The sequence below is a fragment of the Geospiza fortis genome, unplaced genomic scaffold (assembly GCF_000277835.1).
Source record: "Geospiza fortis unplaced genomic scaffold, GeoFor_1.0 scaffold54, whole genome shotgun sequence".
Taxonomy (NCBI): Eukaryota; Metazoa; Chordata; class Aves; order Passeriformes; family Thraupidae; genus Geospiza; species Geospiza fortis.
The window spans coordinates 15586009-15601331 of NW_005054301.1; the positions used below are offsets into that span (position 1 = coordinate 15586009).

The 15323-nt window shown below is 35.2% G+C and overlaps 1 protein-coding gene across 1 annotated transcript in view; it reads left to right on the forward strand.

Moving 5' to 3' along the window:
* GPHN (gephyrin) overlaps positions 1-15323 on the forward strand; it is a 195926-nt gene that overhangs the window by 96846 nt on the left and 83757 nt on the right. Inside the window, exons 7-9 of the mRNA XM_031064763.1 lie at positions 2342-2614; positions 3877-3984; positions 8982-9116. Coding sequence (XP_030920623.1) covers positions 2342-2614; positions 3877-3984; positions 8982-9116 — 516 coding nt within the window. The remainder of the gene's footprint in view (positions 1-2341; positions 2615-3876; positions 3985-8981; positions 9117-15323) is intronic.

The following is a 15323-nucleotide window of genomic DNA, read 5'->3' on the forward strand; positions in this document are numbered from 1 at the left end:
ATTAAGAGTGGAGAAAACTGGCCCATAAAAGGCTGAATCTCAAGAGCCAAAAAGGACAGATTGTCACCAGGAATTTCCCTCATTTTTCTCTTTTACCACTTGCTAATTTCCTTTCCATTGTATAAATATGATCATATGAGAAGCTTATATAAAGCTATGAATTTGCAGCAGTATACATATTTCTGTAATAACATATTAATGGAAAATGACAGCAATGTAAATGCTTCAGCTCAAAAATGGACTGCATGCCAAACATGTTTTCACCAGAGAACATTTGTGTGGCGTGTTCCATTGAATCCACATCTGCAGAAATCTTCCATTTTTGTGGGGTTTTTTTGCCTTTTTTTTAGTCTTGCAAAACATAGTTCATGTTATGGAAGAGGGAAAAGTGTGAAATGACCAGATGTTTATTAAGTCTTTGACATTTTATAATTGTAATAACAGTTACCTAAAACAATGAGTTTCATATGTAACATGAGCTTTTGGAGGTCTTACTGGGAATCTGGGCATTAACACTGAAGCCAGCAAGGCTTTATTTCAGTGCTGAAGTGGGGAACATGCTTCTCTGGGTAGCCAGTTATTACAGTTATTGGTCAGTTCAGAGATTGTTCTTCTTTTTTCTCACTTACTTGAGATCTGCTTCTTTGCTATAGTAATGATGGCTGTATACTTCATTATCTTAAACCATTTAAAAAGTAATACTGTAAAGGCACAATAACTCTGCAGTTTGCAGTTACATTATAAGTCATCATCTTTATTATCTTTACACATATGTTTTAATATACATTCATTATATACAGCATTTGTACTCATTTGGTTTACTCCAGCTGTTTGCACTACCAACTTGAATGTTTAAAGAATTTATAAATCTATGAGGTAGTCTGCCTTGTCATTGATTACTCGTAAAGAAGCAACTGAAAGATGTGCTCTTATTTAGAAGCTTTGCAATGTTTGTGAGTCATGTTTTGCTGACAAAGTGGGATATATAAACTCCAGTAATTTCTGATGGATTCTTTGCTTATTATTTTGTTTACATTATTATTTTTATTTATTGACAATATTTATTTCATTATTGATTTATGAACTTATTATTATTACTTATTTTCTGGGTAATCTAAAATATGAGAATACATTTTTTAAAATTTTCCTATGCTTGAAACAAAACTGAAGGGCAAAAAAAGGAGTACTGCCAGCTTTCTCTGTCAACTTGTGTGTTCCTGACTGCATTACCATGGCAATTATTTCTTGTGACGCTGCCATCATTTTCCAATATTTAAATGTTTATATGCAGTCTCCTCAAATGACATAAGAAAACTTTCTTGTGGTGCCTGGCAGAGGAATGAGAGACAATAGTCACAAATTGAATGAGGTAGCTTCCAGATGAAAAAGAAAAGAAATGGAAAACCAAAACAAAACTGAAAAAACCCCAAACACTTTGAGGGTAATTAAGCATTAAAGCATGTTGTCAACAAGGGTTGTGGAGTCTCTGTTGTTGGATTGTTTTTCAAGACTTTACTGAATAAGCCTTAAGAAGCCTGAGTTTCATCCTGACCCTGATCAGAGGAGGCAGCTGCAGCACATTCTGTCCTGAGCTTCTGCTTTGATCTGATGAAGCACCAGGGTATTTTAGCAGCACAGGTAGCTGTACATGGTACCTATATGTATGCCCATTATGGAGCAAGAGCAATTGCACAGCATCTGCAGTTTTGCTTTCTCCAGCCATATAAAATAAACTTTCTAATTGTTTGTAAGATTATAGAACAAGGAGAGGTTTAAAAAATAGGTTGTTTGTGAATTTTTGTTTTTTTTAGTTACGTGACTTTACAATGACATCAGTGTAGTTTGTCATTCTTCCAATATGTAAAATAGGTCCATGAATAAAAAAGGATATAATTATATAAAAGTATAATTATGAAAACCCGTATGAATTGCTCTCTAATTGTGAGGGAGCGTAATAGGAAGGATTTGAAGCTAATATCCCTGCAGGGATATAGTTAATGTTTTTCTTCTGCATTTTTGTAGTATTTTGCCAGTTGCTGTGAACTGGTTTTTTGTATTACATATTCACAGAAATGTAACTTTTGTTTTCAGTATTAGCTCATTGCAATAGCCCTGTTGTGAAATTTACTGTATTTTCATTAAAAAAGCAAAAATTTATAGAATAGTCGCCAGATCTGTTTCAGAGTTCATTTATCTTTTAAGAGCAGTTGCATAGGACATGGTAGATTTTATTTCTGATCATGTGAAAAGATGCATTTAAATCCCAAATATATTGAAAGAGTAAACTCCTATTTGCAAGTGCAGGTAGCTTTTCAGTGGTTTCTCTTCTCATTCTGCACAGGAATGCTTTCAGTTTATACTGCCAGCCCTACCTCACGCCATTGATCTTTTGCGGGATGCCATTGTAAAAGTAAAGGAGGTACACGATGAGCTTGAAGATCTACCTTCACCACCACCTCCTCTTTCTCCTCCTCCAACCACCAGCCCTCACAAACAGACAGAAGACAAAGGAGTGCAGTGTGAGGAAGAGGAGGAAGAGAAGAAGGATAGCGGAGTTGCCTCAACAGAGGACAGTTCTTCTTCACATATAACAGCAGCAGCCATTGCAGCTAAGGTGAGTCTGGCTTCTTTCCTTAAGAGACCCTTCAGTTTCTGTCTTAGGCACTTCCCACTAATGAGCATTTGCATGTTATGACTCTACATTGATGTCTTCCTCTCAAACAGATTTATTTCAGGTACATTTTGTAGAAGTAGAGCTTCATAAAAATATATGAATTCTCTTTTGGTAGGTGATTTCAAATTCCAGTGGGAGAAATATCATTTATTATCTTGGTGTTAACATATGTTTTATGATACCATTCTGATGTGACAGACTGGTTTTAGTGGCTTTTTATAATTCAAAGTATTCACACTCCTGAACATGCAAAGTCCAGTAGGCGGCATGTTAAGGAATCACAACAAAACTTTGCAAGCCGTAATATCTAATTTGAAATTAAAATTTTAGATTCTGAAAACTGGTGAAAGTAAGACAGACAGGTAACAATTTAAGTAGTAAACTATCCTGATTACTGTATTCCAATGTGCATGTCTGCATAAAAGATGTGAAATTCTGCCAACAAACTAAATATCATAAAGTCTTTATAGCCTTGCTTTAACCAGTAATCATAGATCAGCATTACTCAAACTAAAATAATAAATTGGAGACTGCAAAAGAAGAAAAAGAGATAACAATTGTAAATAATTTGAATTAAAATTTTAAATATCTTCCCAAGAATTTTTGTACTATTTGAAACAGTATATAAATATTTACCTCACTTTTATGGGTTCAGTTTTTGAATGGAAAGATAATGTATCCCTGTGTGTTTGGAAACAGTTTTTTCCAAATTGCTATATTCCATATCTACTCCAAAAGTTGTGGTTTTAATTCCTATTATGAGAATTGAAAGTCTAAGTAACTCAATATTAAACAATTTCTAAACCAAAGCAGCAACATTCTAACTCCAGAAATGTGAATTCAGGTCTGAGACATCTTGACATTTCTAAGACAGCTGCAGCTGGAGATCATCTCCCAATATACAGAAAATCCTGATTACATATGTCTTTGCAGGGATGAATTAAGGTAATTATCATTTGCAAGTATCAGTTTTTATTATGCAAATTTTAAATTGTTTAATTTCTTTTGATGCAGGCAAAGATAAATAATACATGCCATTTTTAAAGGCAGGAAATAACCTGAGATTTCAACTGGCTGTGTTCATATGAGCTTGGCATTTCGGTGTCACAGTTGTTTTCACCTCATTCATTTTTGGTCATTTGCTTGTACAGTTTCATGTTTTCCTGTCACTGTATTCATGGCTGTTATGTGTTGTGCATTAGAAGCATCCATCCTATACCAGTCCAGCTGTTATCATGGCTAAAGGTCAACAGCCCATCCCTGGTCTCATCAGTTATTGCCATCACACAGCAGGCAGTGCAGGAGAACTGGTAAGAGACACTTCCAAGAGGCTTTTGCACTAACACTAACTAAAAATGCTCTGCCTGCCTCCTAGTCTATGTATGCACAGACAATGTTATTTATTTCCTCTAAGAAAGATACATCAGTGCTATCTTTGAGAGCCCATGTTACAGAAAATACCTGTTTAAGATAAAGGGCTCAACAAGGTAAAGGTCATGTGTGTTGTCACTTTGAATCATTTATCTGCTGAGATATAATAATTGCTATAAAGCCTATGTTTCTCATTAGTCACTGGTTTTATCATCTAATATATTCAATAATTGAATATAATTGAAATAATCTCCTAAAATTACTGCTTTAGAGCTATGAAATGATACCTTTTTCCTCTTTGTCTTGTTTTGCTGCTTTTCTCTCAGTTTTTTTCTCAACATAATACAGCATTTGTGCTGGGTGTTCATAGTTTGCTTTCACGACTTGCAGTTTCTGCCTCATTTTTTGCTTCCTGTGTAGAAGTAGAATTTCTCAAAAACAGAAGACTCTGGGAGTCAGGAAGCAATGGACTTGTTATGAATTACTAGGTTTTGGTGAATAGTAGAAAACTATTCCAATGAATGGTAAAAAAGGACCTGTTCTCTTAGGCAAATAGTAATTTAAACCATCAATCAAATAGCCTAACGCCTCTGTATTTAAAACATGATTCTGTGTCCCTTGAAAAGTCACTTAGGAAATGTGAAGACTTTAAAGTTCACATACCTGATGATAAAGCTATATAGTACATATACATGGTTGGGTGGTTTTTTGTTGTTGTTGTTGGTTTTGGGTTGTTTTTTGTTTTTTTTTGAGTTGAGGTCACTAAACTAGAATTTGCAGCAAATTCCTCAGTACCAGTAGAACAGTTAATTTAGCCCCTAGGAAGAACACTGTTAAACTGTCATACATGTTTCTGTGTTCTTTTGCAGATGACTCTTGAGCTGTTGTTTTATTTACTATATTATCCAAATCAGATCTTCATACTCAGAGCAGAAAGTGGTTAGTTTTTTGGCAGGTTGTTGGGGTTTTTAAGCTGTTCTTTCTGTATGTTTTTAAGGCATTTTTTTCTCTTGTATAAAAGTCATAGTAATTGCCATCTACAGAGTGTTTTCTTACCTCACCATCATTGTCAATCTTTGTTTCAGTTCTGAGCAAAAGAGAACAAAGAACTCATATATTTTCCTTTTTCTTATCAATGATCTTGTCAAAGTTCTCTAATATGAAAACAAAATATTTAAACCAAAATAAAAGTACGCCAGAGAAAGGCCAGGTCAGATAAAAATTGTAGAAGCCATGACTGATGGATATGGTGAATATCTGTCTCCATCACTTTCATCCATTTCTCTTTACTTTCTGTCTTTGTCAGTATGTGCAACAGGTTTTCCACTCCAGCTAGTGGAAACAGAAACTATTTTCACTAAGAACTAAGAATTTCATTGTACCCCATTTAAAGTTTTGAGATCTCTGCTCTGTATTCAATTTATTTGAAAATGAAAAAATGAATAAAAATATTAGGGAGACAAATCATAAATGCTCAGTGTGCCTTAGTGAAAGTTAGAAGAATAATCTATCCAAAATGCAGTAACATTCCTGCCCTTCTTTATTCCAGGTTTCTGTCCTCCAGGACACACAGAAATTTCTCATGGGTTTATTAACTCTTTAAGCAAGTTAACAAGAAGCTGACTTGATTAGAGGATTATATTGCCTAAATTTAATTTTTTAATATTAAAATTCAAAAACTCTCTAAGTGTAGGTGAGAAAAATGAGAAATTCCCCATGTCACATTATTTTTTATATGTTTCTGTTAATGGAATTGACATACTAGTAGATTCACAAAATTCAGCAGGTTGTAGTGGTTCAAAGAGAATATTAGTGCTTATTTATTTAGCAATACAGCACATTCTACTTTCATATTAGAAAAAGAGCAAAATTTGTAGCTGTGACCTAACTTTATGCTCTCAGTGAGAAATTTTTCTCTACAATCTAGATAGGTTAATATATTAATTATTTTCTGGTAATTACATTTTATGTAAAGGTAGTGATTTGGAAATAATTCTTACTGAAATTAAATGCCTGTGATCATCTTTTCCCTTTATCTTCAGCTTCTTTTCTGATTAATATCATGGCTAAAATTTTACTTAAATTTTAATTTTCTCACAGGCAAAAATTAGTACTACACGTGCAGTTCAGGGGAAACTGGGATTGTATCAGTCACTTTATTGCAGAGAGAGGTTTTTATTACAAAAAGGTGAAATCTGATAAAATTGTAGAAGCAATGATTGCTCAGTATGGTGGGAAATAAAAATGTATCTTGCCTGAAGGGTATGAGTATCTGTTATGAAGTATCTGGTACTCTAGAGTACTCAGAGTAAACCTGGGGAGAACTGAATCATTATATCATTTCCAAAAGCAATATTGTTCTTCATGTTGTGGGTCTAGGAGTACATAAAAGGGGTAATGGACCTGTACACAATCATATCAAGATGCATGCAGCTGTTTATCAGAGGAGAGTAGTTAAAAGGTATCTTATTTGAAGACTTGAAGCTATTCTTTCTTTCATTTTGTCTTTTTTTATGCCCTTTGAAAGTATATTTTTTGCTGTATTTTCCTTAGCCATGGACATTAAAAAGAAGCATTGAAAGTTGTAGGGAGTATCTATGCCAATATAAAACTTGGGGATTGTCAGCCGGTTTTGGACTTTAATGAATTTAAGATGGGATTTCAGGAGAAAAAGTAAACAGAAGGGAAATCATGCTTCTATTACAAACCATCTGAGCATTTGGAAGATCATTGATTCAGTTTACCTCTAAGATACACATCTGAGATGTGATTTGCAAATCAGAATACTCCATGAAGAGGCTAGTTAGTCTCTGTTTCTGAAGAGGAAGATATCCCCAGCATAGCTGTCCATAGTGAAAAGAAACTGTTGACTTCAGAATTTACACTGGAAATTGTAGCATGAGGTGCTTAGCCTTGAAAGATCCTCTGCGGAGAACTGACAGCAACTGACTGGCAAAAAACAGTCTAGAGACATGGTAGAGCAAAAAGGAGGAAATTGGTGGCACTCTGAGAACAAAATCTGTTTTCACACAACTTACAAACAAGTTAGAAACAAAAGAAACTCTTAACAGGAGGAGGAGGGGGGTATATGGTGAAATAAGATCCCCTAGGTGTAACCCAGTGTTTCTAAGTCAAGGTTGCCAAGTTAGACATAGTCACTATTTGTAGAGGGGAGCCAAGGAAGTCATGGAAGTGGGAAGTGACATGTATTTAATGACACGAGTATAAGGATTGGTCATTTTAACAACACTGAGACAAGCAACAAAGCTCTCTTAATGTTCTTAAAAATGTAACAGTTATGTTGCATGTAAATGTAACCTATCTAAAAGCTAGGATTCAAGCTTGTTCCTGGAAGCCGTACTTTCCAGTGGCTTCTATCTGCCTTGAAGTCTTAGTAGGCAAGAATGCTCAAAATGCCTAGATGCAGACTGCATAACAGCATCTCCATTTATTTAAAAAATCCTGTCTGGAAATGCCCAACATTCATTATTTGGCTTGTCACTGGATCTTCCTTCTTTGCTTCCATTTATTGTCTGCTACTGCCTCTTTCCCCAGACACGGGGATTCTTCTGATGCTCCTCTTAGAACTTGGACATCAGGCTGAATGAAGAAATTCTTAATGAGGAGAAAGATCTTACAATATGCAGGTGTATATATGTGTGTGTATATATATATATATATATATTCCTTCAAAGATCTGAATGTCTCTATTTTCTGGTCAGCTGTGATAGAATTTTCCCTCAGTGAAGCCATGCTGACTGCTTCATATCACCTCCCTGTCCTCCATGTGCCTTAACAGGGCTTGTAGGAGGATCTGTTCTGTGATCTTCCCAGGCACAGAGCTGAGGCTGACAGGTCAGTAGTTCCCAGTTCCTCCTTTCTACCCTTTTTAAAGATGGATGCGATGTTCCCTACTTCCAGTCACCTGGGACTTCATCCTACTGCCATGGCTTTTCTAATGCCATGGACAGTTGTTTCTCAACTACATCAGCCAATTCCCTCAGGACTCTGAGATTCATGTAATCAGGTCCCACAGACTCATGTGTGTTCATGTTCCTCAGGTGGTCATGAACCTGATCATCCCTTAGTGTGGGGCTTAATTGTCCCTCTGGTTTATGGTCCATCCATTCAAGAAGTATGGGAGGAGAGGTTGCCAGTGAAGATTGAGGCAAAAAGTTGTTGGCTTCCCCAACCTTTTCCTCATCCATTGTTACCAGTTTGCCAGTTGTTCATCAGGAGGGATATGTTTCCTTAACTGGCACTTGAATATATTATGTGGAAAGTAAAAAAGACTGAATTTTTATTTTTCCCCTCAGAGTGTATTTTAAACCAAGTGTTGGCTTTGAATGGTGGTTACTGATGCTTTTGCCTTTGCTCATTCCAGAGAGGTCTATAGCTTTTGCAGCACAAGCCTTACATTGAGAATTTTTATAGCTGAAATAAAGTCTTCATAGAATAAAGGCATGACATTTCTTGTGAGAAAATTTCTCATTGCATGACATTTCTTTAGAGGGGATCGGTAGATTTCTAGCAAATGGTTTTCTTTTCAGAGTATGGCCCCCTAGTTAGTGAATAGAAAGTCTGCCTCCCTTCATACCATGGTAGAAATCATTGTTGTTCATTGTTGGGTTTGAAACAAAGATTTAAGAGGAAACCATTGTTTTCTTATTCTTTCCTGTTGTAGTGTGTTTGATTCATAGTTTTTTCAGAACAGCTAGTATGTTCTGTGCTACTTCAATTAGAATGTGAACTTATATATTTGTTAGGCATTTGTTACTGACATTAGGAGAGTATGCCATTAACCACCGCCAAGTACTGGAGTATAAAGAAGTGTGCAAACTGAGGAGTGGGGTATTCCTGTGTTTTTGAGGTAAGGTTTTGAGTAAGTTTCACATACAGTATATTTTTTGCTATTAATTCCCTTTCTCTTCTTAAGATTCCAGATTCCATCATCTCTCGTGGTGTTCAGGTTCTCCCACGTGATACAGCCTCCCTCAGTACTACTCCTTCAGAATCTCCTCGTGCCCAAGCCACCTCTCGCCTCTCCACTGCATCCTGCCCAACACCAAAAGTAAGTACATTTATGCCTTGCAAGCTCCATGCTCAGCCCTGTAATCTATCAGATTAATGTCTTGCCTCTGCTGAACAAGGTTGGTTCGCATGTAAGGGTTGTGTCATTCTATATAACAGATAAATGCAGGACAGTGTAGCCCGTTCCATGTGTACTGGTGCACAGTTTAACCTGTGGGTCCACCAACACCTTATGGTTACTGAAGTTTCATGTTATCTCTTGCAATATCCCATCATGAATATGCAATGTTAGCACCTTGAATGTATTTAGTGTCCTTCAGTATCCCCAGGAACATAGATAATCCTGCCACTGAGTAACAACATTAAGCAAACAGTATTTTATCAAAAAAATATATCTGCAAATTTCTGGCCTGGGCTGGGGCAGATCTGTGCCCCACTTTATTATTGTTCAGTTTAAGACTTTCAAACCAACTGGCTTTGCTCAAACTTAGATATTTGCTGCCTGACATTTGGAAACAAAAACCAACCAAAATTTAATAGAAAGAAAGTTTTAATGCCAACCTTGTGGGATTATTATTCAGTTCTTAGTGATTAGACTATACTATTTAATCACTGAGGTGAACTCTATATGTTTACTTTTTATCAGGCTTTAAATAGCATACATCAAAAGCTAAGCAAATTGACCAGTGGCAAGGCCTGTAATGTTTACCTTCAGCAGAATTCCTTTCAGCAGAAGAAAACTGTCTAAATTTGCTTTGTGTGTTCGCATCACAGAGATCTTTCTGTGGCACCAGATGCTGACATAATAATAAACCAGTAGCAGATGGCAAATAATAACATTCTTCCTTATCTAACTCATGATCCTTGAAGATTATTCTGTTTGCTAAAATGATTGCCAGCATCTGCTAGTTCTTCTCTCCTACTGTCTCATTCTTTTCTCTCAGCAAACAAGATTTATGGGCAACCACCCATAGAAATATTTTGGTTTAACCTATGGGATTGTTTTATCCAGTACTTACCTTCACTTTAATAGAATCGGAATTATTCTGATGGTCAGCAAATTTGAACCTCATTATATAGTCTACTTTTCTTAAGACTGTTCAGTGAATTCTATCTGTAAGCATCTCCTTCGCTTTTTTCCTAAAAAATTGTATCTTGTCTGATAGCTTAAAAATAAAAACATGGAGCTTTTTACATTACAACGCTCAGAGCAGAAGAGCAAGACAAAACGGAGAAACTGCACTGAGCCTTGTGCCTGTTGATGAAACAAAATTGTCCAAAGAAAACCAAAGGTGACCAAGTAACAGGCATAAGTAAGAGCTCTGCTGAAAATAGCTCTAGATGATACCTGTAAGAGTAAAGCCTATCTGTTTTGAAGCAGAATGCAGTCCTCTAGACTCTCTTGATAGATTCAGAGATTATAGAAGGAATGTACTAGAAGTTTGAAACAGATTGATAATCTGAAACTGTGTTTGGGCAATTAGTGGAGGTGAGCTCATTTCATAATTAGATCATGCTTTGGTATTTCATGTTGAGACCTGCTTTTCACATATGACTGCAAAATCAGGTTTTGTTCAAAATGTGTGAGACCACACCACTTTTATAACAGGAATTGCCCTGCAACAGCTAGCTAGATGAGATTTTCTGTGGTGTATTTGATGGTGGTTTGTTACAAGCCGATATAGGGAAAAAGTAAAAAAACTTACTGGAAAATAAACTTGACAGCTGATGGCATCTGTTCCTATTACTTAGAGGTTGGATTTTACACATAAGCTTCTTTACCACTTAGACAGTTCTTGGTTCATTTTATATATTACTTTCAAAAAAACAAAGAAACTACCCATTATATTTTTGTTCAGTCATTTACAGTATCCTCAAGTTTTCAAACATCATCTGAATTTATCAAGAAATGTGGTTCATTCAGATTCTTCAAGATTATCAGTGTGTCTAAATGTCTTCAGTTGTTCTGTTTTTCCTTTTGGATCCTGACTTTCTAATAATGCAATATGAATTAAATTTATACTGGCCTCTTCCCCACACATTAATGAGAATAACAGTAAATAGAATTCAGCATCCAGGTGATGTTCTGAGGTTATTTATTTTGGTTCTTTAATCCGCAAGTGTGTATCTTTTCAATATGCTCATTTGCTGGTTTAGGAACTCATTTCAGGGCTCCAAAACATGCATATATGACATGAAACAAGGAAAAGGAAGTGTCAGGAGAAAAAAAATTATTTCTTTGATTATACTTATTTTTGGAGTGGTGGTCTAGCCACAGAGCAAGTGGCACTATATTTCTTTGTCAACTGCATATTCCAGTTTATTTTGTTGTACCGTTTTCTTGTTGCATTTTTTGTCCTAAGTGTACATGAACCCTTACATCTCTCTTACTGAATTTGCTGAATAACACAAAGCTCTGTGTGTCTCAGGAAAAAAAAAATCAAGCTTCTGCAATGAGGGGAGCACCTCTGTTAAATGAATGTAAGTAGCAGGTTACTAATGCATGAGGATATTGGAGAAAAGATATGGGAGAACAGGTTACTAATGCTCCTGATTATTAATGCACCTTTTCATTATCATATTTTAGAAAACCTAATGCTGTTTATGTATACAACCAGATCATGTAGACAAAATACAACATTTAATTGCAAATTTGCTGTACTGTTTACACCTTACCATCCATGTTTTCTGAAAATCTCTGTTTCAAACAAAGTACTAAATGATAAATATTGAGTTGGAACCTGGATATTTCAATCACTTTTCATAAATGTAATTTCCTGGTAAAAGAAGTTATTATATTTCTTGGTAGGTAGGAACTTTTTAAGATAAATTGCCATTGGGACTACTCTTTGTCAGTGATTAGGTACATCCCCAAGACTAAGCAAACCAGCTTTTGTTAGCTTTTAATAAATCTCTGTAGAACACCTTTCTTGTTCTCTATAATTGTATTTGAGTTTCAAAGAACATTGACCACTGCACAAAGAGCATTTAAACCATATTTGTAGTAGATGGATTCACATATAGAGGCAATCAAGTTTTACTCAGAGGAAAACTGCACTAACAGTCCTCCCTTTTCAGTCATTCAACCGTAAAGTTTATAGTGGTTGTGACATATTTTTATCTTGTTCAATATAGTTTTGATTGTTTAAATGTTTCACAGCTTTCTTAACATGATTAGATGAATTTGCTGAATACTCACAGAAGCTTAGAATGACACAGTGTGACTTACAAGTTTTTCTTGTCATTCCAGTAGCTGCTCAGATTCTAAGATCTCACTATGTTTTTGTCTGTGTTTGGGGTTGGCATTTTCATGAAGTAAAATGCAATGTTCTTTTCAGACACAAAAGCAGTAGGGGTACCTAGGGTAAAATACTTTTAGAAATATGGAGAATTTTTTTAATGTTTACATTAATGTTGATTCTTGGGGTTTTTTTAAGCTTACAGTATAAAACCTTTGATCTATAAATTCAGATAACGCAAAAGAATATATCCAGAGCAAATGACTGAGTCATTATTTCAAACTTTGAATTTTGTTCTACTCTTAGGGGGTTCATATGAGCATAAAAGAAAATTGCAGTTTTCAAGTTGAAGTGTTCACTTCTCCCATACATATATGATGTAATCAGTACTTAATTTTTGGCAATGTTGCATGTCAAAGTCAAAGGAAGCAGATTTAGAAGACTAAGGACAGGTTTTTAATTATTGCCAGGAATTCATTTCAGTGACAAGAGATGTTCAAAGTATTTCACTTTGCAAGATCATCAGTCTCACTGATGTTCAGTTCTTTCACTTCAATGTGCAAAGTTTCCTCCAGTGTTATCTTTGATCATAAAGGATCCTAAGGAACTTGTTATAGTACTTCTAAGATGAGAGTGTGGGTTTTTTCCATCTTGCTGCTTCATTCCCTTCACTCCTTACATTTTGCTTAAGAGAAAGTCTCTCTCTACTTTACTTGCTTGTTTTCTGTCCCTTCCCTAGCTATCCATTGTTTAGTTACACTGAACCAGACAAAACTCTCAGCAGTAAGTTAGATCCTTACATATTTTAGTTGAAATAGATAACTTTTGATTCCTGTGTAATAAAAGTCTATAGGCTCTATCTTACAGCTAAAATGAGCAAGCAAGGCTACTTTTCAGAATTTTTTCAAGTCTAGCAAAACAGTCATCTCACCTATCCACTGCTCCATCCATTAACACCTTCTTTGTAACAGTATATTTAATTCTGCTAGTTGGTTACTTTCTGTCTCCTATGAAAAACTATTGTCTTTATTATTCATAAGTAGATATTCACCTGAAGACCTAATATTTCCAATGTAGAAAGAATGACACATGTAATTTATGTAAATGTTCCAGTTGCAGGGAATTTCTGAAATGAAATAGCCTAGAAAAATACTTTAAACATTTTTGGGAAAAAAAATTGCTGATGAAAGTTGTTTCTGTGACAAAAAAAACCAAACTGATTTCAGTAATTTCTCTTGCTTATTGCTAACAAAAAATGGTCTGCCATGATCCACCACTTTAATGTGAAATGTGTACATTGACATCCACACAATCAAATGAGTTACAAATTAATGCTAAATCTAATTAATATTTATGTTTTCAGTCTATTACTTTTTCAATATAGAATTGCTATGTGAAGTAAGCACATTAGCAGAATGGAGCAGGTGGAGTTGGCAAGAAGTTTTTGTCAATTTTTGTTGTTACAAATTTTTCAGTAGATATGTTCAATATTTATCAGTAAAAGAAAAATCAGGTTCCTTACCAGAAATTCTTAGCTAATAATGGGACGGTTGTGAAGGCGTGTTTTTGTAAGCTATATTGGTATCCACAGTGTAGATATTTTGTGTTCATTTGAGTGCATAATATTTTTTTCTTCTTGAAACTTACTGTTTCTCCTTAAGGTGGTCATCAAAGTAAAATATGGCAAGTATGTGAATGTATTTTAAAGTTTGAATGCATACACTAAATTTCCAAGTGAATTTTGTTTTGTTTTTATTTTTGAAGTTAGCATAGCTGAAGTTATTCTACGTAGGAACTTGTTTGAGTAAGTAGCAAGTGCTTTGCCGTGGCTGTTTAGCTGTGATTAGGTTGAAGAGCATGGAAAAGTGCAAAGAATGTTTCAAATTGTTAGGATGATCTACATAGGTGAGATCACACTCCAAGCACTGTTAGGGTTTCTTGTCTTTTTTTTTTTGATACACACAGATGTAGTTAGATACTTGTTCCTGCTAAAACTTCCAATGTTTTCATTATTATTTTTGGGTTTAATTTCCTCTTAGTTTTTTTCAATGTACATTCCAGGATTACAGAAAATCATGTTTAGTAAAAAGAGATGCTATTATAAAGTGTATTGGAGTAGAAAGTGGCCCCAGTTGCCTTAGGATGAATCCTGCTTCCTAAGGCACATCAATCTACTGTATCCTCCTGGGTTCTTCTCAGCACAATGCAGCAGTGGTTTTCAGATCAATTACTAATTAAGATACCAGAATATTTTCATATATTCTTTACCTTTTTCCTTCATTGTTTAAAGTGTATAGTCTTGGCAAAACGTGTGGATAATGCAGCCCTAGCAAGTCTTATGTTTAGTTTACATTTTGGTTACAGACCCTGGTAGTTAACAACATGCTGCAGCTTCAAGAGCAAGACATTTTAACTGAGGAAGAAGCAGCTTGGTTGCTTAGGATATTAAAAATCCCTCAAATACATCATAGTTACTAAAATCCTTTCAAAAATGGAAGATACACTTTAGGAAGGTCAAAAAGTTCAGGGATAGACTTTTGGGCATTTTTTATTAGCACCAAAATAGACCCATCAACAAGTCAACTCTGGAGAAGACAGACTGGGGTAAAGTGCAGGCTGAACATTGGTTTTCAGTAGAATTACCTATTTGTCTTAGCTGTCTTTATTGAATATGTGTGCTTCAAGTAGTTCCTTATTTATTCATACCTGAAGTCGGTATTAAATAGTATAGCAGCACCAAAATATAGTTCTCTTCCCTTAGTCATGCTGAAGAACTGTTTATTTTAGAGTAGCTGGGAATTAGCTTCAGATCCAGAACAGCCAGAACAATTCTTGCAGTCACAGAATCAGCTGCTTTTCAGGCCTGTTATAGATTGAATATACAAAGAAGTTCTCATGTGCAAAATTTCTCTACATTTGTATGTCTTAATTACTAGTTGATGTTTATTAAGCTACAGAATTTCATTCTTTTCCTGAGTCCAATGAAAAATTTCAAACAGGTCAGGAAT